The following is a 26,032-nucleotide window of genomic DNA, read 5'->3' as shown; positions in this document are numbered from 1 at the left end:
ATGCGCACAGCCCTGACCTTTACGTTGACCTTGGCTAAATCCTGATGGGTTGGATGGGCTGCCCCCTCCCCAGGGGTCAGCAGGGTCAGAAAGAGCAAAGACCTAGAAGCAAGCCTGCCGCAGTCCCCGCACTGGGAAGACTAAGGCAGGCTCTGGGTGCTGGGTTCCAGTCCCTCCAGTTGACCCGCCCACGGGGGAGGGGCAGTGGGTGGGGGATGGGAAAGGGCGGGGACAGTGACCGCGCACCTGCGTGCGTGGGAGTGGGCGTGGGCGTGTCAGGACAGCTGGAGGCAGGCGTGGGCGTCGCAGGACAGGAGGGGTCAGAGGTGAGCGGGGCTCTACAGGAGGCCCAGACTCCGCATCCCCACCGAGTGTCCAGGTGGGCAGCCACAGGGCCCTCGCAGAGGAAGCGTTGTTTCCGGTCCATCGGGGACCACCGGAGGCCCCGCAAGACTCGCCCATCGGCTTTGCAGTGGCCAGGAAAGCAGCCTCCCTTCCAGCAGTAGCTGTCAGAGTCCTGTCGGGAAACCTTGCACGTGATACGTGGTACAGGTGCGTTCAGACAGACTCAAGGACGTGAGCCGGGAAATTAAAACCACAGCGGGGTCGGGGCGGGGCTCCAGGGGGAGCGGTAACCACGGCGACCGCACGCAGCCCCCGCCCCTCGGGAGGCTAAACTCACACTGGAGGCCCCGCCTCCCCACACTCCTCATTGGCTGCCCGCCTCGGCGCTCTCCGAAGCCACCAATCACCGCACGTGTCTCCTTACAAAGGGTGGAGAGACACCTCATCCCGAAAACCCGGCTCTGCCCTCGAAAGCCCCGCTGATGGCTTAATTGAGGTTAAGGGTAAACTCAAAGAAGCAAAACGCGGGCAGGATTATCTAATCGCGTATATATAAAGGAGCAATCCGAGAGCCGGAGCAGCCCTAATAACCGGCCCTGGACAGGTTTCTGTGCAAAGAGCCACCAGGTTGCGCTCATCCTAGATGTCTGTCTAGACTCGAGTTCAAGCTCCGTCACTACCTGGTTCTGTGTCACTTCCCATCGCGGGGAGTGGGCGGGTCTCTGTTTCCTCAGTTTGGAGAGAAGGCCTGCATACCTGTCGGGACCCTTCCAATTCCAGATTTCCCTGAGCTGCGGAGCCTAAATTAGCCGCTGGGAGCCAGCGCTGTTGGGCGTCCAGGCTTGAACCGAAAAGCACCGAATAGGAGGCTGATTTAACTTTCATTTTTTCCTTTGCCTCTGTCTGCAGAAAAAGAAATAGCTGTCTCATTCCCCTTTGCCGGGTCGGGGGGGCGGGGGGGAAATCAATAGGTATTTAATCTGCAAAGGAGATGAATTTCCTACCTAAGCCAAGGAGATGTGGGACTGCTCTGGGCTGAGGATTGATAGAGGTGTCAAATGTAGACAATCCCATCCAACCTCCTGACTTTACAGATGAGGAATCTGAGTCCCAGAGATACTAGGGGACTTGTGCAAGGCTGCCCCGCTGTCAGAGCCAGGTGGAAATCAATGTCCTTTCTGCCGCACCATTGTGGACAGCTTTGACCACTTGCTTAACTCGGGACCCCCTTTTTGCTGTGCCTTCCCCTCCTCTTCATCCTCTTCCTCTAACACTGTCCAGTAATAACTGGCAACATACAGGTCCAGCCCTGGAAACTCAGGGGCCAGGACCAAGCTGAATTTCTGGTCCTAGCCCAGGTGAATTCCTTTTAAAGTAAAGAAGGAAGAGGCTGCCTTTAACTTGACCACAGTCTGAAGCTCTGAAGTATTCCAGTGCTTCTGCAACATGAAGGCTTCGAGTTTGCAGGACTTGGCAGTTGATTTCACAAACTTTCAAAGCCTTTAAGAGCAGAGTCATGGGGGATCAGCGGTAGAACGGATCCTCTTACTTCCCAAATGCTCCAAATCCACAAAATGGAATCAGCTGCTTTGGTTCCTGCAAAGTCTTGCAGCCATCCAAGAACAGATTCCTATATTTTACCACACCCACCTCTTTCCCTGTACCTGGCTCCTTGGGCAACCACCTCTATTTCAGCATTACGTGTTTACTGAATGCCTACACAACCTCAGCTCCTATGAGAAAGGAGAGAACCTCAGAAGCTTTCCTCCGGGCTATTCTTGCCCTGCTGCCTCTGCCCACCTTCTGCCCTGGACTGCGGGCTCCTGCCTCCCCATCACGGGCAACAATTCAAAACAGCTTTCAGGCTTCCCGTAGTGTTCTCCTAGTATTATGGTTAATTCCTGAAATCTAGTTTTTCTACTGCCTCCGTAGTTTGTCCAGTGCTTTTCTGAGACAGCCAAACAGCAAACAGCCAAACTCGGTTCACCATGGCGTAGAAACCGGAAGTTGATGGTGACGTCTAACCAAAAATGGGGGTGGAGAAGAAAAAGGAGAAGGAGCAGAAGAAAAAAAGGCAAGGGTCCAAAAAAAGGCAAGGGTCCAAAATGCATCCCTTCCCACTCTACAGAGCAAAGTCCAAAATCGTCTATAGCAACGTTCAAACCAGAGCAGACCCGTCACTGACTGTCACCGCGCCTTCATTTAACCAACACTGCGAGCACATGCTCTGTGCTGGCTCTGGGGTACGCTGGCGTACAAGACAGGCAAGGCCAGGCCCCAGGGAGCCCAGGGGCTTCGGTTCCCAGCAGGTGGGCTAGTGCAGGAAGGGAGAGGGGAGGCAGGGCCGGAGACTAGTGCTCAGAGGGGAGGTGCTAGAGGTGAAGTGGGGAGGGCGGGGCTTTATATTCAGTGTAAGGACTTAGTTAGAAGTTAATTTTAAGTACAATGGAAAGCCTTTGCAGGATTATAAGCAGGAGAGGGTCACGACCTGACTTACCTCGTAAACCCCACTCCGGCTGCTGTGGGGTAACGCAGCATTACCCAGAGAGGAATCCTCTTGGCATGAGGGGAGGAAACCCACACAGCCGTCTTGAGTTAGACATCCCCTCCTCCAATTTGCCCCAGGGGACTGGTCACCCTACCCAGTCTAGCTTGGGGTATAATTGATTTTTGCTTCAGGCTCAGAAGTCAATCTCTTAGGACATCTTTAGAAGGAAGCAGGTCCTCAGAACCTCTGGGCAAGTGGGTAACACTGAGTTTCTAGACCTGCAAAGCTATGAGCTGGATTCTCTCTGAAGTCCTGCCCACCCATACGGTCCCATGCACGGTGGGCCGGCACCCTCTCAGAGCCCACTCAGCTGCAGCCTCTGCTTTAAACCATCGTCACCTGTTCTGAATGAACCAAGTAGATGGCTGGATGGCTGGCTGGCTGATTGGATGGAAGGATGGAAGGAACGTGTGCTTTGAATTGTGGGAGCGGTTGGAGGTAGACGGGGAAAGGTCTCAGGGGAGAGATGAATCAAGAGTGCAATGGAGAAATTGATGTCAACTCGTAAGCTGTCCCCATTCACTCTGGGACACCCCTCAGTCTGCTTTCCAGGCCCCTTGGTTGCCTGGAGACCCTGTAAATAACCTGAAGTAAGCGCCACAATCTCCCCATGCCTTTGTTCCTGGAGGGCAAATAAATCACCTGTGTTCAGAGCCTGCTCCAGGCACCCTGGCTTTCCATCTCCCTGAATTTCCCCTCCAGCCCCGGTGGGAGCACTGGGCCTGTGAGCCCAGGTGCATGAACCTGGGGGATCCTGTGTTCCATCCTCTGGGCAGCACTGCTGAAGGGCTGACCAGTCAGTGGGTAATTTGAGGGCCAGTCTGACACCCATTGAGGCAAGGGCAGCCTGGCCAGCACATGGCCACGAGAGGCCACAGCGGGTCAAATGGCTTTCAGAGACACCTCCTCCCACTCCAGGGGACTTCACTCCCCAACCCAGACCCAGGCAGACCTCCCAGCACCAAAATCCCTGGACCAGACCTCCTCAAATGATACCAGATCTTCTCTGAGATTCAGTGGAGGATGAGGTAGATGGCACTGAGATTTGACAGGGGAAGGGGGGCCAGGATGGAGGGAAACACATATGAATCTGAAATGAGCCCATGTAGCTTCCTGGGCCCTGAGCTCAGCTTACTGCGGGCTTGAACACTGAATGCACTCATGGGAGTGTGTGTGCATGTGTGAGCAGGTGTGGGTGTGGGTGTGTGTGTGTGTGTGTTGAGGGGGGCACGGATCCTCACCAGCCCTAGTCAGGGATCATCCTTTAGTTTGAGGCACCACAGGCCAGACATGTGCTCTCCACTCCTGCCAACTCTGGGGCGTCCGTCTGGAGCGGCCTGTTTTATGAAGAAGAAAAGCCCGTGCAAATTTAAGAGACCACCAGGAGAGTTGATTACGATGTTCAAGAGCGAATGCTGCCACCCGCGACTCTCTGTTTATGAACGACCTTTGCTCACCGTCACCGTTGTAAACTGTGTGCACGGGGAGCACACGGTGAGCGGGGAGGGTCAGCACTCATCCCCGGGCCAGAGGAGGGGGGCCCACCGCTGCTGGGCAGGGTGACAGCTGAGACAAAGGCAGAGAAGGCAGCTTCTCCGGCCCCAGCTGTGTGGCCGGCCCGGACAGGTGCCGTTAAGTGATTCTGCCCGATGCGCACAGGGGAGCCGTGCCCCAGTAAGTCAACAACAGGCCCACCACCTGGGTAACGAGGAAGAAAAAAGGGAAGAAGGGGCCAGTGGCTGTCCTATAACACTGAGGGTGGGGCCAGAACCCAGGGGTCCCCAGTCTCCAGTCCTGGGAGCATCCCAGGGCTCTGATGGGAAACCCAGTCCCCCCAAAACTGAGTTCCTCTGCCCAGTTGCTGACGAGCCTCTCCATCCAAAACTTCATTCCCTTTCTTGTCCTGCACCTGCTCCCCACAAGAATGAGAAATATCAAGGAAGAGGGGGGACTAAAACCAAGCAGGACCTGGCGGGGCCCTCCCACATACAAAGGCCCCTCCGTGCCCCCGTTCCTTGTCTGCAGGAAAAAGCTCCAGTCTCCCAGGCCTTCCCTGAGTTCCAAAGAGCAGGCACAGGCAGCTACTAAGCAGGGAAGTGAGGGGGTGCAGAAACAAAGGAAAAGCAGTTAAACAAAAAAGTCATGGCAATGGTTCAGGATAAAACAGTCCCAGTTCCTCCTCCAGGGGTGGACGTGACCTGAGGACACCCTGCCCCCAGGCAGAGGATGGGGACTAATGCTGACCACAAGCACGCAGACCCCAGATCGGTTGGAGCCAGAAGGTTGGTGCTTAAGATTCCTGCAATATCACCCTGTTACCTCACCACCAACCAATCAGAAGAAAGCCATGCATCCTGCAGCCCTCACCCCAGATGTTGCCTTTCAAAATGCTACCCCTGAGAACCATCGGGGAGTTTGGGTCTTTTGAGCATGAGCTGCCCATTCTCCTTGTTTGGCGCCTGCAATAAACATTGTACTTTCCTTCATCACAACCTGGTGTCAGTAAACTGGCTTTGCTGCACTGCGGGTGAGTGGACCCAAGTTCAGTTCAGTAACAGAACCCTGGGGCGGGTGACTTGGGCCCAGTGCTGCCCAACCCATTGCACAGTCCTGCAGCCCAAGGGGAGGTGGTTTGCAGGTTCCCTCGAGAGCATTTGCTTTTGTTCCTGGATCTGCCGCAGCTCAAAGGCACTTCTTGAGAACCACAATGAACTCCTCTGCAAGATGGTGCAGAATGACATACCTCTGATCCTTCCAGCTCCTCCAGCTCTGAGTCCACGACTGCGCAGAGCATCAAAGCAAGATGGCCCCTGGCGCTGGGGAGGAAGATGGTCCTAGCACTTCAGAGCTGGGAGAGACCACAGCAGGCTTCGAGCCCACCTCCTGCGTTCTACAGCTGAGACTTGAGTTTCCGAGAAGTCACAGACGTTCAAGGTTAACGATGGAGCTGAAAGCAGAAGACCCAACTGCTTCCATGGTCAGCCCAGTGCCCGAGGCAGCAAGACAACCAGCTCCAGGCTCTGCTCTGTGGCTGCAGCATTTCTGACATGGCACGTGATCTCTGAGACTATGACCCTGGACTAAAACCTACCAGGTTGATAGCTTAAAACAGTGACTGGTAAAAATAATAAAGCCTTCAGCTCCTCTCTTGAGTCCTGCTGTGTCTTCCCCACCCCGAACCCCATCACCTCCTGCAGACAAAAGCCGGGATTAATCACAACCATTCACAGAGCAGCACCCTTCCTGCAGCCTCTGGGAGATGCTGAAGCCTCCGGGAGGAGGTGGACATCGACTTCCAATATGGTGCAAAGGGGCAGAGTTGGGAGGGAAAGAGGAGGGGAAGGGGAGGTGGGGGAGCGGAGGCAGGATCCCACCCCATTTGGGTGGCTCACACTCCCCACCAGCCCAGGGCTGGCCTGGCCACATCGACTGTATTTTGCACGTTCACAAGAACCACATGCTGGGGAACAGTCCGCTTCCTTCAGGTAAAATCCTTTAGTGTTTAGAGAAGCAACATCCCTTTTGACCACAAATACAGGTCTTTTCAAAATGAAGGGGGAAGTTACAGGGCACGGCACGCACGCTAACACGACTGGACTGTGCACTTAAAGATGGCTAAAACGATCAATTTTTTGTTCTCTGTATTTTGCCAATTTTTTAAGAAGGAATAATCCTTAATGGGAATAAGGAGAAGGCTGTTCCCTTGTTTCCAGCTCTGACCCCTGGAGAGATTGCACGAGGCCCTGTGCTCCCCAGAGCCCGGACAGCACTCGTCCTGGAGGGCTGCCCAGCCCAGCTCCTGGCCCCAGGCTGAGAGCAGTGCCCAGCCCAGGGCACGCGTCGGTTTGGGGCACCTTGCTGCACCCTTGGCCCGCACCCTGAGAAGCTAGGGCAGATGCGAGGCTCATGTCCATGGGGCCAGAGTCAGGGCAGGGCTGAGCTCAGAGCCCTCAGACCAGGCTGCATCTGCATGAAGTTTGCCCGAGTGGGAAGCAGCGCCCCGAGTCCACGGCCCTGGTAAAGGCGGAGTATAAAATGGCCATCGGAGAGAATTCTCTCATTAAGCCAGGCACATGTCTCGTAGCCATAGACCTTGCCCCTCTGGAATCCCCTCCACCCCGGAGATGCACGTCAGTCCTGTCTGTGTGGTTATGGGGCTGGGGTGGGTGTGACAGGGGCCCCCAGGATGGACACTGTCTCAGAAAGGATCGGGCTTGAGGACCTGTGCTGAGAGGGGCCCAGGGCATAAAGTTCACGTCATAAAAAGTAACTGCAAAACATACACGATCAGTTCCTTAAAATGTTCAACACAGAGTTACCATTATGACCCAGGAACTCTGCTCCTAGGTATGTGCCCAAAGGAACAGAAAGCAAAAAGTTAAAGAGAAACCTGTACACTCCTGGTCAGAGCAGCATTATTCACAAGAGCCAAAAGGTGGAAACAATCCAAGTGTCCATCGGCAGATGAGTGGATAAATGGCAGGTGATGTGTGTGTGGTGGAATATTATGTGGCAGTAAAAAGGATTGAAATTCTGACACCTGCTACAATGTGGGTGAATCTTGAGGATATTATGCTAAATGAAATAAACCAGTCACAAAAGGACAAGTATTGTATGATTCCACTTACACAAGGCACCCAGAGTGGTCAGATTCAGAGACAGGAAGGAGATTCGGGGTTCCTAAGGGCTGGGGGAGGGGAAAGGGAATTATTTATTGGGCACAGAATTTCTATTTAGGGTGATGAAAAAGTTCTGGGAACTGGGGGGAGGGTGTAGCTCAAGTGACAGTGCAACCTTCATCCTTAGCACGCTTGAGGTGCTGGGTTCAATCCCCAGTACCTCCTCTAAAAATAAAATAAAGCCTGATTACCTCCTCCTGCCAATTTAAAATAAAATGATGCAATAATAAATAAATAAATTTTTTTTAAAGTTCTTGGAATGGATAGCAGTGATAGCTGCAGAACTTGGTGAATGTACTTAATGCCATGGAATTGCACATGCCATGTGGTTAAAATGGTAAATTTTATGTATCTATTACTGCAACGACAAAAAAATGTCTTCAGCTACCTAACTTCTCAGGAGAACCCGCATCGCTCCCACGGGGCTGCAGGGCTCCACAGGCCAGGAGACAAGCCGGCAAGGGCGTCAGGAGAACTTCTGACTCCCACAAAGGCACGCCAGTTTTCCAGACCCAGCTGCCTGTAGAAAAACAACTAAGTACTGGATAAAACACAAACACGGTCCTTAAAAGCACTGACAAGCCGCCCAGGCAGAGAGGTTACAGAGGGCCAAGCATCTCAGCTGCTGTCGCAAGGGCTCTTGCTGAAATGGGCTGACGGCTTTTAGCTTGAACAGTCTCTTGAGGCAAAGAAAGCAGAATGAAGGCCTGGGTTCCCCCAGGGACCCCAGCGGAGACCCTCCCCACCTGGAGGCCTGCCCTCGGGGTTACACCCATGCTGCCCCCACCAGCACACACACCGCAGGGGCACCGGGAAGATGGCCTTGGCGGCAAGCAAAGTGAGGCCAGGGGCACCCAGGGCCTGGCCACTGCTCCCACGCTGGACCCCAATTCACCGGGAAACCCACGCCAGGCCTGCGACGTCAGGTGGGCCCAGATGGCCCCCGCCTGCTCGGCACACGCAGGAAAATGGATGACAACAGCCCCCACCGCAGCCACGGCCCCCTCCCTGTCCCCGTCACCACCTCCACGCCCCCTCTGCCTCCTGTCCCTCTTCCGGGCACCGCCCGGCTGCCTCCTGGGAGACCCTGGTCCCCACCCGCCCTTCCTGGGGGACCAGCTACCCCCCTCTCCCACTTGTCTTCTGCCCTAGAGACGTTTCCTCTGGGAAGCTGGCTCTGACCCCAAGTCTAAACCAGACCCCTTTGTAAATACATTTCTAAACCTGCATCCCTTGCTTTCAGAGCACTTACTTCAGTTTTGAATTATACATTTACAAGTGGGATTATCTGATTAAAATCTCTATTCCTCACTAGACTGTCAACACTCCGATAGCAGGAAGTCTATCTGGGAACAGTCATCACCGTTCCAAGTCTATCTGGGAACAGTCATCACCGTTCCAGCGCCCAGCACACTGGCCGTCCTCAAAACTGTCTTGGAACGAACAGCTCTGAAGACCTGGGGTTCGTCCCAACTTGGACACTTACCTGATGCCCTTTGCCAACCACTGACCTTTCTGAAATTTGGCTTCCTCTCTTGCATAACAGAATAATGCGATCTACCCGCCCACCTCCCAGAGTTCTTGTAAGGACCAAATAAAACCCAATACATGGAAAATGTAAGGAATTTCATCATAGGATTGCCGCTGGAGTCATATATCTTCCTCTGTGACTAACACTTATTAGGTACCTACTGTAAACCAAGCTCTGTGCTTCAAAGACATTATCCCATTTAATCCCCATCCTAAAAACTGCGAAGAAGGTATGATTGTCTGAATTTTACATATGAAGAAACTGAAGCCCTTAAAATTTCAAAAAACTTGCTTCAACGCAGTTGAGAAATTGGGATCTGAACTCAGGTCTCTGAGCCCAGCACTGCACTCTCTCATCCCCCAGGCTGGTGCCTTCCTGGAGCTCCACTCTGGAGCTGACCCTCCGGCTCCTGGAATCCAGGAGGGAGGGGATGGCAGAGGGCCCCTCCTCTCCGCGTCCTTCCCAAACTCACTAGGCTAAGTTTCCAGTCAGCAGGGCTTCGCAGTCCCTCGTGTAAGGCAGCTGGGCAAGAGCCCGGATCTCCTGGGGACACCCAGTCCTGCACGGCATCCTACCCTGCTGCCCTGGCTCCTGGAGGGTCCCTGGCCCCATGTCACCCACAACCTGCTTCAGTTCGGGACCGCTTACTCTTGCCTCCGCTCACAGGCACGCCGCTCAGGCAGCTCCCTCCAGTGTCTCAAAGATCGCGGAAGGAGAGGTTGATGCTAAATGAAGTTCTTTTTCAATTTTACAAAAGTTTTTTCAAAGTGATCTTTCGGCCTAAGACAAAAACTGGCTTTAAATTGTTGCCACTGCCTCCAGATCCAAAAGTACCTTTTCCTAAGGTTTTTAATAGAACTATGCTTCGTCTACTTTGGAGTCAGCTTACAGTTTCCATTTCGTTCTTTGGAAAGCCTTCGCGCGTTTATGGCAAAGCTGTTTTCCATTCTGGTCCCCCAGGATCAGGAAAACGCTCCGCGTTCAGTGCGCAGCCTGGTGACGTGTGCAGGTGTGTCCCAAGGCCCCTCTCGCAGTAAAGATGAGAAGTGGCCATGAAGAGAGCTCCCACTCCTGTTTTCTAGGACCCTAAGATTAACTGCCCCAAACAAGAAGTCAAAACAGTAAGAGCCTGAAGCCTGTATTTCGAACGTCTAACGAGCTTATGTGGGGTGGCCATTTTATTTCAAATACACACGTGCTAAGTTCACTTTCTGCAGAGAGACATTTCCAATTCCTACTCCAAGCTCAAGGAAATTAAAACACCACACACACACACACACGCACACACACACACACACACACACCTCAGCCATATTTTCACCAAAGATAATGAACAGAGTAGACAAATCAAGCTGACAGGTCATTTACCATTAACGGTCTGACTTCCTCAGGCCTGCCACAATGCATCATGAACCAGGAGAGTCAGACAGTCAAGAGGATGATCGTATCAGAGTTTAATGTTTATTTTCCATTACCTGGCGGCACAGTTGTTCTCAATAAAATATAACCATTCTCTAAGAGAAAAACGTGAAGCGGTTCAGCTACTAAAATAACACTATTGAAGTTTCTAGCCGACGCAGCTACTTGGAGGGACGTGTGCCTTGTACTGATGACTGCTGGGACAGCTGGGACCCGTGCGGGCTGCCACTCCGTTTAGGTGAAATGAAGGGAAATGGGGTGTTCTCCAGACAGACAACTTCCATATCCACTGAATGAAAGATGTTCTTCTTCCCTCTCGCATGTCATGCAAAAAGGCAGTCATTTTTTAAATGAGTTCTGTGTTGGTTGTCCCCACCCAAAGCAACGCAGGACAGAGTTGTTGAAAATCGTACGTCCATATGGGACACGTCAATAAATGTCGCACATACCCTGGTGCCCTAAGCCCAGGTATAAACTCATCCCAGAATGGATCGGGCAAGAATCGTAACAGACCCTATCAGACTGTTCAGACACTTGAGTTTTTGAAAACAGGTAAATTGAGATTAACCTCTCACACAAATATTCCTGTCCTGTGGGGAAATTTTTCTTCCCAATGCTCTGTTTTGAAAAAAAAAATGGTGGAATATAACTTTGAAAAAAAATGTAGATTCCTTAAACTTCAAATGTACTTTCAATGTTCCTAATTTTACCCTTGTGTCCCTTATAGCCAGCTACCAAGCAAAGCAGCTGAGACACCAAGGAAAGCTTCAGTCTCAAGACAGTGTCTTCTTGGCAGTGGGAAGATAATTTCAAGAACATCAAATTCAAAAGTGGGCAGAAGGCAGTTTCTGAGGCTTCATAAGTAAAGTCAGTCCTCACAGAGACAGTGAGGGCTGATAGCAGAGGAGGAGGAGGGAAGAAGAAAAAGGAGGAGGAGGAGGAGGGAGAGAGAGGAGGAGGAGGCGGCGGAGGGAGGGCTCCAGTATATAGAAAACGAAGCCCTTAACGGCAGAGGTGCGGGGCTGGGAATGACTGAAATAAGAGGGCGGAACACACCCCCTTTGTCCTTCTGCTCCCACTGACGGCTCTTGCCTGAGTCGCTTGTTACTTTCCTGGCTGCTACTCCTTCTTCCTTTGCTCATTTTTCTACTAGATTATTGGTCTTTCACGTCTTAATTTCCAAGAGCTCTTTAAATAGTAGGGAGACTAGCCCTTGGTCTATGACAGAGTCTCTCTTTTCTATTTCTTTTGTGTCTGTCTTGGATTTCTCCCCCCTGGAATTTGTCCATGTTCTCTCCTCTTTTTAATTTAGTGGCTATTCCCATAAAATCCTCTCATTATGTTTTAGGTCCCTGCAGAATTTGTGCTGATGCCCATCTCTGGGTTTTTGCTCTTGATCTGGGTTACTTGTCCTCTCTCTCTCACCAGGCATTTATCAGCTTTATTCATTTTTTTTCAAAGAACCATCTTTTGGCAATACCAGTCTCTTCCACGGTACATTAACTTTCATTTAATTTCTTTTTCACCTGCATCATTTCTTTCCTCTATACTTCTTTGGCTTTGATTTGCTGTTCCTTACTTATTTACATGAGGTGACCTGTCATATTTCCAATATTATTCATGTAAAATATTTTAAAATTTCTGCTGTGATTTCTTCTTGGCACTGTGCCTTATTTAAAAGTGTGCTGGTTGATTTCCAGACACATGTGGCTTTTGTAGCTACCATTCTGATGCTGGTTTCTTGCTAAACGTCGCTGTAGTTGGGGAGCATGCTCTGTATAATGTGAACCCACTGAAAACTGTTGAAACTTGATTGCCCAACATATGGTCAGTTTTGGTCAATGTTTCAAGCGCACTGTAAGTGAACACGCATTCTAATATTGTTGGCTGCAGTGTTCTATGCACGTCAATTATGGCACATTGAGCAGTGGTGGTGTTTACATTTTTTATACCCTTACTGATTTTTTTGGTCAGTATTTTCTATCAGTTTTTGAGGCAAGTGTGTTAGTTTCCCACCATGACTGTAGACATGTCTGTTCATTCTTTCAGCTCTGTCAGTTTTTTAGCCGTCCATATTTTGAGGCTCTGTAAACAGGTGCGTAGAGTTTAGAATTTCTGTATCTTCCTGGCAGACTCGCCTTTTCATCAATATGAAATGTTCCTCTTAATCTGTAGTAAAGGCTTGTTTTGCCTTGAAGTTTAATTTGGAACTCTAGTAGCTTCTTTTTTTTCAGTATTTACATGGAATATCTTTTCTATTCTTTAACTCTTCTTTTTTTTATATTTAGAGCGTGATTCTTATAAGCAGTATATTGGTGAGTTTTGCTTTGTCCAGTACAATAAACTTTTAAGTGAAGCATTTAGCTGGCTTATTTTCATGTATTATTTTTATGTTTGGATTCATCACTTTACTATTTGTTCTGTTTTCTACTTTTCTTATCTTTTCTACATTAGTGCTTCTCCTCCCTCCCTTTTTGGGGGGGCCTTCTTTCAAATCTACTAGTTTTCAATACTTCACTTCTTTTACTATAGCTATTAGCTGCATATTATTTCACTATTCTTTTATGATTACCATAAAGTTGATAACATATATAACAACATATATAATCTCTTGATTTAGTAAACCTGATATAAATTAACACTTTCACCATTTGAATCTTAGAATTTCTAGTTCCCTGCTGAAATTCTCAATCTTTTCACTTAATGGTTTGAACATATTAATCACAGCTTTTGTAAAATAGGACAATTCCAATATTTGGAGCTCACATGTAACTGTTTCTATTGTTTTTTCTATTGATTTTGGTCAATTATTGCTTTATTCTCTGGTTGGTTATTTTTTTATTGAATACCAAACATTGTGTATGAAAAATTGTGACTTAAATGTTCTGGACAATACAGTAGTCCCACGGAGAGGGCAGGCTTCCTTTTAAATTTAAAAACACATTTTCCCTTTTTGTGGTATAATTTACATGTAGAGAAATGCATGGATCTTAAGTTTGATGAATAGTTTGATGAAATTTGACAAAAACATGACCCACATGTATCAAATTTGGCACATTGCATCACTCCTCATGCCTCTTTCCCAATAAATTTCCTCTCGCCACAAAATAACTGTCAAGAGATGAATGTATAAACAAACGTGATATAGACACAATGGAATACTACTCAGCGATAAAGACACACAGACACCTGCGTGACTCACAAAATGTTCTGCTGAGTCACAGAAGTTGGACAGATAAGAGCACCTGCATAATGGTTATATTTATAAGAAACGCTAGCATAGTCAAATCCAATCTGTGCCTACAGAAAAGCCCATCAGTGTTTGCTTGGGACCAAGGGTGGGGACAGACACTGGCCAATATGCAGCACCTGGAACTTCCGGAGGTGGTGGAAATGCTTTGTCTTGATTGTGGTTGTGGTTTACACAGGTGTGTGCACTTGTCAAAATGAATCAAACTGCACGCTTAACACAGGGGTATTTCTTTGTATGTAAATTGTGTCTCAGTAACGTTGATTTTAAAATGTTACCAGGTTTTCTCACTGTTCTCAGCTGGACGGTTCATCTGCCACAGCCAGAAACACGTCTGCTCGTATAATTTTGCTTAGATGATGTCAGCTTCACTGCTTCATAGTCCCAGTTCTATATTATCTGCTGGTTTTTATGCTCTAAGTCATTAATCCAAAAAAATTTTAACACGGTATCAAGACAAAGTCTTAGGTCACTCAAAGTTACCCCGGTAGCATGCCACCAAGCTACATCATTGACATGCTCACTACTCAACTGCTGGCTGTTTCTCTGAAGGTAGATTATTTTTCTCTTTCTATCCACAGGACATTGTATGCAATTTCACCAAAGGCTTTGCTGAATCCAAGATTGGATTTATAGCAAGGCTTTCATCGACCAACCCTTTTCTCCGTTGGGAAAAGCTGTCCATTTTGAGACTTCTGAATATTTTCTCTATTATCGAAAATCACTGACATATGTCCTTGGATTCCATCTGCAGGTTCTTCAAGGAACAAAAGCCTCTGGGATGTTGCTACCCCCGTGGCTGCTCCCCTTCTCCAAGGGCCAGCGTGATGGGACTCTATTCCAGGCCTCCCTTGGAGTGGACGTCAGGACCACTGAGGCCTTGGCTTCGTTATATAACCCACATCAAGCAGGCATTGCTCAGCTCTTCCAAACAGGTAACCGGCTTTAGGTGATTGTCCTAAAGGGCCACATACTTCCTTTTAGCTTCACTTAACGGCCTTTGATGCTTCTACTCCTTCAATTCATGTATTTCCTGACAAACGAATGTCTCATCTCAGCATCGCACACCTTGCCTTTCCTATTCAGTCTGCTTCACTGGAACCTAATGACTCTGTCCTCATGTTACGGTTATGGATTCTGTAAACTCCTTCTGCAAGCCTCTGCCATGGCTACAGAATTATATTTAGTTTATGACAAAATGCAAAGTTTATCCTATTTTCTTTTTAATACTCTGTGTATCACAGGCACCTGAGAGCAAAGCACTGGGTTCCGACGGCCCTCACTGCAAAGGTGGCTGCTGCCTGCGCCCGCACCGCGCCGCTCCCGCCACGCGGGGGCTCCTGCCTTCAGCTCAGTGACTGTCCATGGCAGCCTTGTCATTCCCTAGAAAATTTAATTCAAGCCCTCTTGATGAGTTTAGCTTCCTGCCAAACATTCTTCTTCATGTTTATGAACATCATTCCCTCCCAGGAAGCCATCATTCTGTTCCTGCCATACTTAATACTAAAAACAATTAGCATTTATTACGCACTTACCATTCTTCCAGTGGTGTGCTGGGAGCAGCCAAACAGCCGCTCTGGAGAACAGCACAGAGTTAAAAAATTAAAAATAGAGTTATCACATGAGCCAGCAATCCCACTCCTGGGCATATATCCGGAGAAAACTCCGATTCAAAAAGACACCTGCACCCCAATGTTCACAGCAGCACAATTTACAACAGCCAAGACATGGAAACAACCTAACTGTCCATCAACAGATGACTGGATAAAGAAGTTGTGGTGTGTTTATGCAATGGAATGTTACTCAGCCATAAAAAAGAATGAAATAATGCCATTTGCAGCAAGATGGATGGACCTGGAGATTATCATACTAAGTGAAGTCAGTCAGAGAAAGACAAATATATGAACTCAGCAATATGTGGAATCTAAAAAAATGATAACTTATTTACAAAACAGAAACAGACTCACAGACACAGAAAACAAATTTATGGTTACCAGGGGGGAAGAGGAAGGGAGGGATAAATTAGGAGTTTGGGATTAACAGATGCTAACTACTGTATATAAAAGAGATAAACAACAAGGTCCTACTGTAGAGCACAGGGAACTATATTCAGTATTCTGTAATAAACCATAATGGAAAAGAATCAGGAAAAGAAAAAATATATATATATACACACACACACACAAATATATGCATAACTGAATCACTGCTGTACACCTGAAACTAACACAACATTTTAAATCAACTATACTTCAATAAATAAATGAATAAATATTTTTTTAAAAAAGAACTGGCGCAAAATATATACACACACACGTAAGTTTATTATAAATTTTACTTACATAAATAAGACATACTCTTTATTGCTAATTCCACATAACCAGCTGATTCCCACAGGATGCTTTATTTTTGCCAAACTCGTGCAGCCATCCTCTGATTGCAGTTGACAAATGATTTGTCATCTGGCACGAATGCTGGTTGATGCTTTTGTTTACATTAATGAGTAGGACAAAAGTGAACCATTAAACGCATGGAAGAACTTCACTCGTTTGTCAGTGATGTTATCTGCCTTCTTTGCTGAAGTGGATGATAGCTTTTTTTTTAATACTGTAGGAATATTTCCTCAATTTTTTGTTATTCATGATGTAATGGCTACAGATATAACACATTTCAAAATTTAATCTGTATTAATATTTGCCTCATCACTTCAGTCTAGATGAATCAACAAAACAATAAATCAATCTTTGATTTGGTTTAAGTATCACCAGGATGGCTAGTATCAAATTACCGGGCGTTCACTGTGTGTGGAATTGGGAAAGATATGTGAAGGACACTATTATATAGGAGATACAGACCACACAGATCAAATATAACCTTAAGAACAAGAGATGCAGTAAAGTGTAAGAAAATAATAAAGAACTGCTAAGTTTTGGCTATCATCTTGTAACTTAGTAACTGGCTTCTTATCATCCTCTTAGGGTGACTGTCTTGTTAAATGCCATCATGAATTCATGGGTTTAGACATATCAGTGGGCATCAGATCCGCTGTGGTCCTTCTCATTACTGAAGTTCACGCTGCCCTGTCTCTGGCCAGTGGGTCCTGTCCATGCTTCCTTTTGACAAAATCCTACTCATCCTTGACAGTTTCCTTGCTATTTGCTATGACAAGATCTTTCAGGGTCACCTTGTACATTTTTTGTTCCAGACCTGGAATCAGCCACATCTCTAAAAAGCCTTGGTTTCTTTTAAGGAGAAATTACATTTCAGGGTCAAAATTTGGGTGCTAGAGATGCTCCCTGGGTGGGTCTTTTTTATTTTTAGGTCTTTCCAGGGGATGGTTAGTAGATTACACAGACACACATGTACATAAACTCTCTCATGACCTCATGTTGACACTCCTAATCCAGATCACAGCTACACAGTTGTTATCAACTGCAACGGGGACTCCTTCCTGCCATTCTGAGACTCCTGACTCTCCAAGACTCCGAGGGCGATAGAAGCAGGGTGTCCCAGAAACACTCATTTGTACTGTGTTGCTCATCTACGACATACACAACCAGAATAAGACCACCAATGTGATTACTGAAAATACACCTTTTTTTGCATACATTCTCCCCATGTTTTGTAATGATGGTACTAAATCCTCACGTGCAAGGGTATAGTCACCAAGGACAATGCCTCCTCCCTGCTGGCCTTCACTTAGTCTTATTTCTACAAGCAATGAAGTATTTAACGCTGATGTCTCTAAGACATCTTGGTGGGCTGAAACTTGTTCTGTGATTGATTCTGCAAGATGGGATCCTGGGCAGAGAATTTCTTGAATTCTTAAATGCAGGTAACAACTTGTGCCTTTTATACTTGAAAGTCGGTTTTGTTGGATCCAAAATCCTTGACTTTCTTTCCTTGAGAATCTTAAATATATCACTCCATTTGCATCTGGTATGAAGGGCTCCTGTTGAAAATTCTGATAATCTGGTAATTTCCTTTCCAGGTCATATGCCCTTTTAAACAGATGCCCAAAAGCTTTGCTTTTCTTTATGGTCCAGAAATTTCTCTAGAATGTGTCTTATTGAGGATTATTTTAGGTCAATATTAGTTATTTGGTGTGTTCTTTCAACACATTTTTTTCTAATTTCAGGAAAGAATCTCTGATTTTAATGACTGTTAATGCCTTGGTTTTCTGAACTCCTATTAATTACATGCTTGAACTTCTTTGCCTATTTTCAATGTCACTTTTTCACTTTTTAATAAATCTTTAAATCTTTCTTGATTTTTAAATATTTTTCTTACATCTTCTTTACACCTTCTTTTTAAGGCATTATCTGTTTATCTATCTGCTCTTACGTTTCTGTTTACAATTCTGAAATATTGTTTCCTGAGTTCTGTCATCTTGGTTCTTAAAATTCTAATTTGATGTTGTTCTTTCATTTACTATTTCTTAAAAACTTTGAGCTCAATTTGCAACAAAAATCACTTCTCTTTTGTGGGCACGTGCTCCTGGAAGGCTTCCATCTTCCACAGGGTGTTTGCTTCTTGTTCTGTTTCCTAAAAACTTCATATGGAATTTGGCCGTGAGACCATTATTTTGTTCATTTTTATGTAAAGTTAATTTTCCTGAGCTTATGGGACTAAGGATTCGGGAAAGCTTTGTTAACTTCGGATTCATTCTTGTGTTGTTTCTGTGTCATGGTGAAGTGTGGCCACTTGACTCCTGGGACTGCCCGCTCTGCCTCCCTCCCAACCTTGACCTGGACGCCCCCTCAGCTGTTGTCCCCGCCCCGTCCCATGGGTCCCACTCTCAGCAACTCCTCCCCAGTGTGAGGCCCGGTCCTGGTAGGGATCTCTGGCAGGCTGGTTTCATGCATCCTGGGGGACGGAGTGACCCCGCCCTCAGTCCTGACGGCTATGCTGGGTTCTCAGGTCTGTCAGATGCCGCCCGGCTGCCTCTCCGCGACACCAGTGTCCCTGCAGGTCTTGGAGCTGCTGGGGCTTAATCCCCACCTGCTCGTATTTTGGGGGTTTTGAGGACGTCTTGTTACCTAGTTTTGCTGTCAGTGTCGTTATAATGTTGCTTTAATGTGGGAACTGCAAACCCATGCTGTCACCTCCCTCTTCCCAGAATCCTTCCCATGTATTTCATTTACAGGAGGCATGATGTGGGTTACTTACGTGACCACACTAATGTTGTTAAACCCAGGCTTCTCCCGACACTTCAGCTGAGAAAGTTCCACTTCACATTTTATTGTTTTGTGCCAGGTCATCCATCTGCTGCCTAAAAAATCAGGCCTCACCAACTGAACCGACGCTCATCAAAGCCTTCAACACTTCCTGTATCTGTCTGGCAAGCTAGCCTCACGTCAACTCAACGAGCACTCAAGAGCTACGTCATTCTCAGCCCACGCTACCCAGTCACGAAGCAATTAATCGTAGCTCAGCCCCAGGAAGCCGGCCTGACCACGGCCCCAGCGGCTGGCCGGGAAGGCGCACTCCTAAAGCTACCGAAACCAGCCACTTCCAAGTCCCTCCTCAGTAAGCGTGAACGTCAGAACTAAACATGTACCCGTTGTCATAATGCCAGCCTCACAGCTACAAACACGAGAGCAGGCATCCTACCCGCCTTGCTTACCGCTGCATCCCCAGAGGTTAACACGGTGCTTGAACACCTAGAACTCCTGGACTCTGCTGGAGAGTCAATGGGATCTCAGCAGACTGTTTTCACCGAACTCTCTTCTCAACCTCTTACTCGGTGGCAGACGTTTCAGTCCTCACTACCCATTATTTCAAGTGGCAATTTCATACCGTCTGATGCTGGCTTTGTGGGACTCCACGCGTGACAAGGCCGATAAGGAGGCTCGGTCGTGGCAACCGACAATGCTCCAGCAATCCGTTTGTTCATGTAACAGTTCAGGGACAGGGGCACGACCAGAGAGGACACTCACGAGATGTAGCCGATGTCAGAAACGTGACATCTGACCTGGTTCCCTAACATGTAAGGGGCTGAATTCAGGGACCCTCACAGTCAGAACTATGTCATCCAAAGACACTGGGCTTCCCGCTTAGAAAGCGCTTGCTTCCTTCTCCACACGGCTGTGCTGGCTTCCAGGGAGGCCCCTGATTTCTCTCTAAGCCCCCCTCTGCTGGAAGTCTGCACACTGTGGACATGGGGGCCTCAGTAAGTCCCAAGTGGCCTCGGTGAGAAGCCACTTACAGGTCTGTCGAAGGCAAACGGCAGCTGCTGGGGCGGGCCACCTCCCTACTTGCAACAGGTGAATGTAAGACATAAAGAAGGAAAACCAAAGTGTCCATGTGCCACCAACTCCGCCTGAAAACAGATGCCCACCACAGGCAGGCAAGTCACAGGTTTCTTCCTCGAGTGGTATCATGTGACAACAGCAGGTTATGCTTTACTTAAATTGATGACAAACTTCTAAGTAGAAGTAATGTCACTAATCCAGATATTTCTCCCCTTCAGCCGTGGGCTCGTCTTCCTGGGCCACTAACCAGCCACGAGGCTCCAGGCATCCACAAGTACTCTGGGCCCCATGAAATAAGACTGCGAGCATGAGTGAGGGTCCCTGCGGAGCCGCCCTGCTGTTATCAGTGAAGCTTAATTTTAACGGAGCGTTAAGATCCCCTTATCTTTTGACTACATATAAACCATCTCTCAAAACGCCCAGGAGAAAGAGGCCTTGAAAGCTCTGCTGAATCTTCACTGGTCACCACCACGACTTTAACTGTCCACCTCTGCAAGAGCCCTGAGGCAAAGAGCTCCTGTGTCACCATTTGCCACTCTGATGTCACCACAGATCCCATCACTAGGACAAGGTTCACGTCAGCTTTGCAAGTCTCACTGCTACTTACAGCGAGAGCCACAGCCATAGAACTACCTGGGAGATCTGGCTCCCAGCACGAACAACTAAAACCACGACCAGACTGCTTTTTCTGCAAACGCTGAAAGAGGAAGTAAAGCACAGGGAGGGGAGGGCTGATGAGAAAAAGTAAGAAACCAAACTTCTCAAACACGCATTGTAGTGGTTTGTTAAACAGTTACCTTGTGCCACAAGTGCTCTGTTTACGAGGACCATGAAAGTGCTTTCTCTTTTTTTTCCCTGTGGGAGAAGCAATGAAGGGAATGAAAGGGTTCATTTTAGTGCCATATTCACATAAGGCTGATTTGTAAAAGCTCAGTCCAGCTGAATATATTTACAGCCACCACCGGTCCACAAAACCTCAGTTGAGAAGCCTAATTGAGATTCTCCAGGGGAAGGCCCCGTCTTTCTCGTTGCAGGACGTCTCATTAGGACTCCGCGCTGCCCGCTTCTCTAGCACGCGGAGTCCGACTGCGCTTGGCCGGGGCTCACGCCTTGTGAATTGCCAGCAGACTCTCATCACCATCTCTGTAAGGTCGCTGATTTTGTCTCACAGGCCCTTTGCTTTTTGTTTTGTTTTGTTTCAGACTAAAGTTGCGTTTAACAGGGCTGTATTAGTTATACTGGGATACTGTTAAAAACAAAAATAAAAACAGCAAGGTGCCCCGCCTCCAGGATTGTAACATACAGGCTGAACTTGGGACTCAGAACACCTTCTGTCTCAAACCAGAGCCTGCTTCCTGTAAGAGGATTGTCAGAGCTGATGGCTGGAGTTCAGACACCAGAAAACTCAGTAAAATCTTACTTTCTACCCGTTTTCCACGTCTATAGACACGCAGTATTTGAGCGGTTGGCTTTTATTAGACCAGTGAGGGTGTGACGCCCATCTCACTATTTTTATTTCCTTCTTTATTAAATGATATGTTGTAGGCTTCGCTGTGTATTTTTTTTAATGCCTGAAGATGTTGGAGAAATTAGTGTCATGGGAAACTACACGTTTACTTTAAACATTTAATTAGAAGCTTCTCCCATGAGCTGGGAAAAAAATCTCCTGGCACAATTATGAAATAATTTTTTTCCTCTCCCTGCTATCTTAATAGCTGGTGTTACAGGCTTACTTACAAAAGACCGTGGGATAAAATCAAAGTAGTAAGCAGGTCCCCGGGTATCTGCTATTATTGTTTTATTGATGAGTTTTCATTTGTACGTAAGCAGTGACACACACATTCACACAAACACGTGTGTGTACATGTACATAACACAACTGCAAGGCCCACAGTTTGGCTGAATTATTCCATTCATGCTTTTCACATAAGAAAAAAAAAAAAACTACAGATTTGCCTCTAACTAAAAGGTAATACTGGGTTTTTTTTTTCCCAGAGATACGTCATAATTGACTTCTTCTACAGTAAAAGGTAAAATTTCTTACTGTTGTGAAATTTAAACAGTATTTTCCTTCCATTGGAATATAATAACATACTTGAATATATTTTTTTCTTTGTATTTCTTATGACTTTTTTTATGACATTCTGAAGGAAGGCCTATTTAGTAAATAAAATTCCACTGACAATTTATTTCAGCCTTTAATATATTTTCTACTAAAAACCAAGCTGTCAAGACAGGAAAATATGACTGGTTTTGTTATTACAAAACAACAAGTGAGAATGTGTAATTCACAAAGGATGGAAACACAAGACACTGATCTCACTGTACTCACAGTATTACACCAAGCTGATCAGCTGTGGACTAATAAAACGTTTAAGACTTCACATACACGTATGTATATTTTGAAACAAGAAACACAGGACAATTTTCATCTTTGATACGTCCGTAACTACCAAGAGAAAGGACATCACTGATGTGAGTCTAGCGTTTGCTGGCACACAACCGCTGCAGAGGCCAGGTCCAAAGCACACTGTCACGTTGTCAAGGGCACCTTTAGGCAGACACAGACATTCTCGCTTGGGGGCTTTTTCCCCCTGCCCCAAACAATCTGCTTCCCCATAGCGGTCAAGTAGCTTGGTTTGTTATCAATTAAACAAGATCACAACAACAAACAATACTTTCACCACAAAACTCAGGTAAGAGGTTTTCATACAAAAAATGTTTGTTCCCAAGGAAGTCAATCTTCAAATTATAAATGCAATCCTAAGAAAAAGAGTCTTGGTTACAAATCATTCATGTTCACAAATTGATGAAGAAATGAGAAGTGAAGGGGTGGGGAGGGGGGTGGGTGGAGGAGGTACTGGCTTGGCAGGGAGCAGAAATGCTATGAAATGAGGAAAATATATTTGCCACAGGGAATAATGGGTTCAGCTGATTTTTTTAAAATGAGGTATTGTAATTGTGTGCCAGTAAATGCAAAAACAAAACAAAACTAAAAACCAAAATGCACATTCCCAATGGAAAAATCTCTAAACCTCTTATAGTTCTTTATTCAGATTAGACATTGCATATACAGCAGTTAACCTAGAAAAATACATTTTAAAAAATCTTCAGCAGACCATGCTCTCTGTAACAAAACCTTTCAAAACCCTGTTTTATTATACAAACCAATCTACATTAGTAATGTAAAAAGAAATTCCCCAATTTAGTAATGTCATCTTTCCATCTGACATCCATCTAATTTACATCTGGGTTTCCACTATTCATACTGCAGAGTTAGAATTCTGTAATAAATTTTTTCTAAGGTATTCTGTACATATTAAATAATCTAAAAGGCTCCTCTTGTAGTGCATTTGCCATTTAGCAAGTCTACTCAGTATTTTTCCAGTACCATTTGGATTACAGTGATTTGCCTGTAAATGTAATTAAAATCTAAAAGTGCACACAGTTAACTTTCTCAAATAACGGCCTATTTCTGGAGGAAACCTAATATTCACGGAGAAGATTACCGATACCGTGATTAGAAACGTAGGGTTAGAATGTTCTCTGAGACTATACAACACAGGTATGTACATAAGCCGAGGACAGCAGTCTTCAGCCGGTATTTACATCGAACAACGTTGGTTTCCACAGGGTCATACCGAGAATGCAGCATGGTACTGGACAGTTAGGGTTGTTAGCTGCAAGTCAGTGTAGCCCAGACAGCCCCCAAGCGCCTGCCCGGGCGTGTGCTAAGCTAAACTCCAGTACGTCACAGTGTTGTAAGTACTATTAGTGTGCTGCCCGAACAAGCACCCAGGACGCCCCACAAGGCTGCTGTGCCCCAGGGGAGCAGGCAGTGAGCCTCCGGTGGGGGGGCGGGGGGGGGCCTGAGCTGTGAGATTCCAGCGCTTAGAGCCCAGGGCGCGTGGGGAACTGGCGAGACAAACGCATGGGTGTCAGGACAGATATGCTCCATTTCGTCTCAAACGCCCAGGCGCGCTTCCAGTATAAGACAGTAGGTCTTGGTCTGTCGGGCGATGAACCTATCGAATCATGAGAAGAAATTCTACATTATCCAGTTTGAGGGGGAAAAAATGTAGTATTCTCACCAAATTATCCAGTGTATATGACTGGTCAGAATTGCAAGTTTTGACTTTTGCTGAAATTCAGAGTAGGAAATGCAAACATTCGGGATAAAGTTATTTCAAAATCACACACGGCTCTCTCAACTTGCAACAAGGCAGCAAATGCGAGGGCCTAACACACATCCGGACGCTCCCCTTCCCTTCTGATCCCTCAAAAAAGTGCAAAATCAACGAGTCACTGCTTGGTCCAAAAATAAAACACATCAGGTATAAGGATCTGAAATCTGAAGCAATCTGGCTTCTGTTCCACAGGTCGTCCTCAGTAAGAATCAGCGTCCGAAGATGGAACCTACTTCCAGGAGAATGAGCTCTACGATCTGATTCTGGTAGACGGTGTGGACCGCGATGTTACCAGTCTCCTTCTCTGGCTTTAACAGAGTGGGGCCAAAAACAATCGCTATACTTTGATAGGTCATTCGGTTTTTTTCTCCGTTTTCTATAACCCTAAGGGTGAAAAAATTGTTAAAAGAGAAAATAAAAAATACGGAAAAATCCTTCAAACAGTGTTATAAAGCTTACATTTAGAAAAGAGAAATAATGCTCATTTTCCTAAGGTTCTCCTGAACCAAGGAGAACCAAGTGTGAGTGTCATGTGAAGCTGCCTTTGGATAAGCACAGCTGAAAGGCATAATCATACAGAGTCTAACACACTTTGGATGTGCGATATTTCAGCTTCGTGTTTAAAATGAGATGTAGACTTGAATACGAGTTACAATTCAGGAAATAGTGACTCCTCCACTAGGCAGACGGGGAAAATATCATGAGGGCACAGAGATGAAACTTTCAGTTTTACTCGTTTTATGCTTTTTTAAAAAAATCTCTCTTGCTGTGATCATTTACTTTAGTGTTCTTTCTGTCAGAGGCTTTTAGTGAATCTGTAGTAACTTACGCCAATCACGGCTTTACTTTAACTGAATATTCCTCACTTAGTAACCAACCGCATCTTCCTATAATTAACTTTAGCAACAATGTCTGAACACTCACTGTGCGCTAGGCAGTCTATAAATGTGCTTCACATGTAAAGTCTACTTGAATGTATTCTTCATACCAAACCATTTTCCCCACGAGAAACTGGTGCACAGAGACGTTCTCTCTCACGTTACAGAGGCAAAGAGACTCAGGTCTGTGCGGCCCTGGCCCTGGGGGCCCACAGCACCTCTCATATCCATGCAGTCCTGTCCCCTCTGCCACCAACTATTCCCACCTCTGTGGTGACTCTGACCTTTTGAGATGTCTGAACAGAACCTGCATTGTGTCCTGGTTTGGCTTTGGCAACTGTCTGATTAGGTCCTTCACAGCAGAGACGCGCTGTCTTGGTTCTTGTTCTGAGAAAAAGACAGTAACTGGAGATTTTGCACAGAACTGTCATTAGTTTGGAACCTAGCATTTGGTGATGCACAGTGACATCTGGTGGTCACATTTAAAATTTCTGGAGTAATTTGGAAAAAGCTTATTTAAATTATGTCCAAACAGAATTTGTAGCAGCTTATTCTGCACAGATTTCAACATCTAGGGGAAAAACTGAGTGGAATTACATACTTACTAATCGCATTAACAAAATCATTAAAATGATTAAATGTAAAGAGAGGTTCCGGTAATTCTCGGAAAAACATTTTGAGTGCTCCAGTGACGACGTGAATATCTTCCCATTTGCTATCCCTCAAGTCCAGCTTCTCATCTGGAAAACAGTAGGAACAGGACATTTTCTGAAGTTGTTTAAAATCAATTCTAACAGGATGAGTGCTTCTTTTGTACGTAACTACGGGGAATGTGATCTCACCATGGTTGACGGCGAATCTCAGCTTCTGGATCACTGCCAGGTTGCCGCTAACTCTGTAAATCCCATCAACATCTAAACCTAGGCGACAAATAATAATTT

At 46.5% G+C, this 26,032-nt stretch overlaps 1 protein-coding gene and 1 long non-coding RNA gene across 12 annotated transcripts in view; one reads left to right on the top strand and one right to left on the bottom strand.

Moving 5' to 3' along the window:
- Nucleotides 1-270: 270 nt before the first annotated feature.
- On the top strand, nucleotides 271-6,039 carry LOC140691475 (uncharacterized). 2 transcript variants are annotated; one of them, XR_012067110.1, is made up of 3 exons: nucleotides 271-552; nucleotides 5,079-5,175; nucleotides 5,652-6,039. It is a non-coding gene; the product is annotated as an uncharacterized lncRNA (long non-coding RNA). The 2 variants fall into 2 exon arrangements; XR_012067109.1 differs by having other exon boundaries at nucleotides 5,575-6,039.
- Nucleotides 6,040-21,809: 15,770 nt separating this feature from the next.
- Nucleotides 21,810-26,032, bottom strand: part of ARHGAP12 (Rho GTPase activating protein 12) — a 110,179-nt gene continuing 105,956 nt past the window's right edge. For all 10 annotated transcript variants that reach the window (XM_072955199.1, XM_072955201.1, XM_072955200.1 and 7 more), the window contains 4 exons: nucleotides 25,934-26,011; nucleotides 25,697-25,831; nucleotides 25,376-25,478; nucleotides 21,810-24,597 (listed from right to left, as the gene is read on the bottom strand). In XM_072955199.1, the coding sequence (XP_072811300.1) occupies nucleotides 24,423-24,597; nucleotides 25,376-25,478; nucleotides 25,697-25,831; nucleotides 25,934-26,011 (491 nt within the window). In that variant the 3' untranslated portion in view covers nucleotides 21,810-24,422. The remainder of the gene's footprint in view (nucleotides 24,598-25,375; nucleotides 25,479-25,696; nucleotides 25,832-25,933; nucleotides 26,012-26,032) is intronic.

This window comes from Vicugna pacos, chromosome 35, assembly GCF_048564905.1.
Source record: "Vicugna pacos chromosome 35, VicPac4, whole genome shotgun sequence".
Lineage (NCBI taxonomy): Eukaryota > Metazoa > Chordata > Mammalia > Artiodactyla > Camelidae > Vicugna > Vicugna pacos.
Note: the sequence above shows the minus strand (reverse complement) of the source record. Positions and strands in the feature narration are given on the sequence as shown.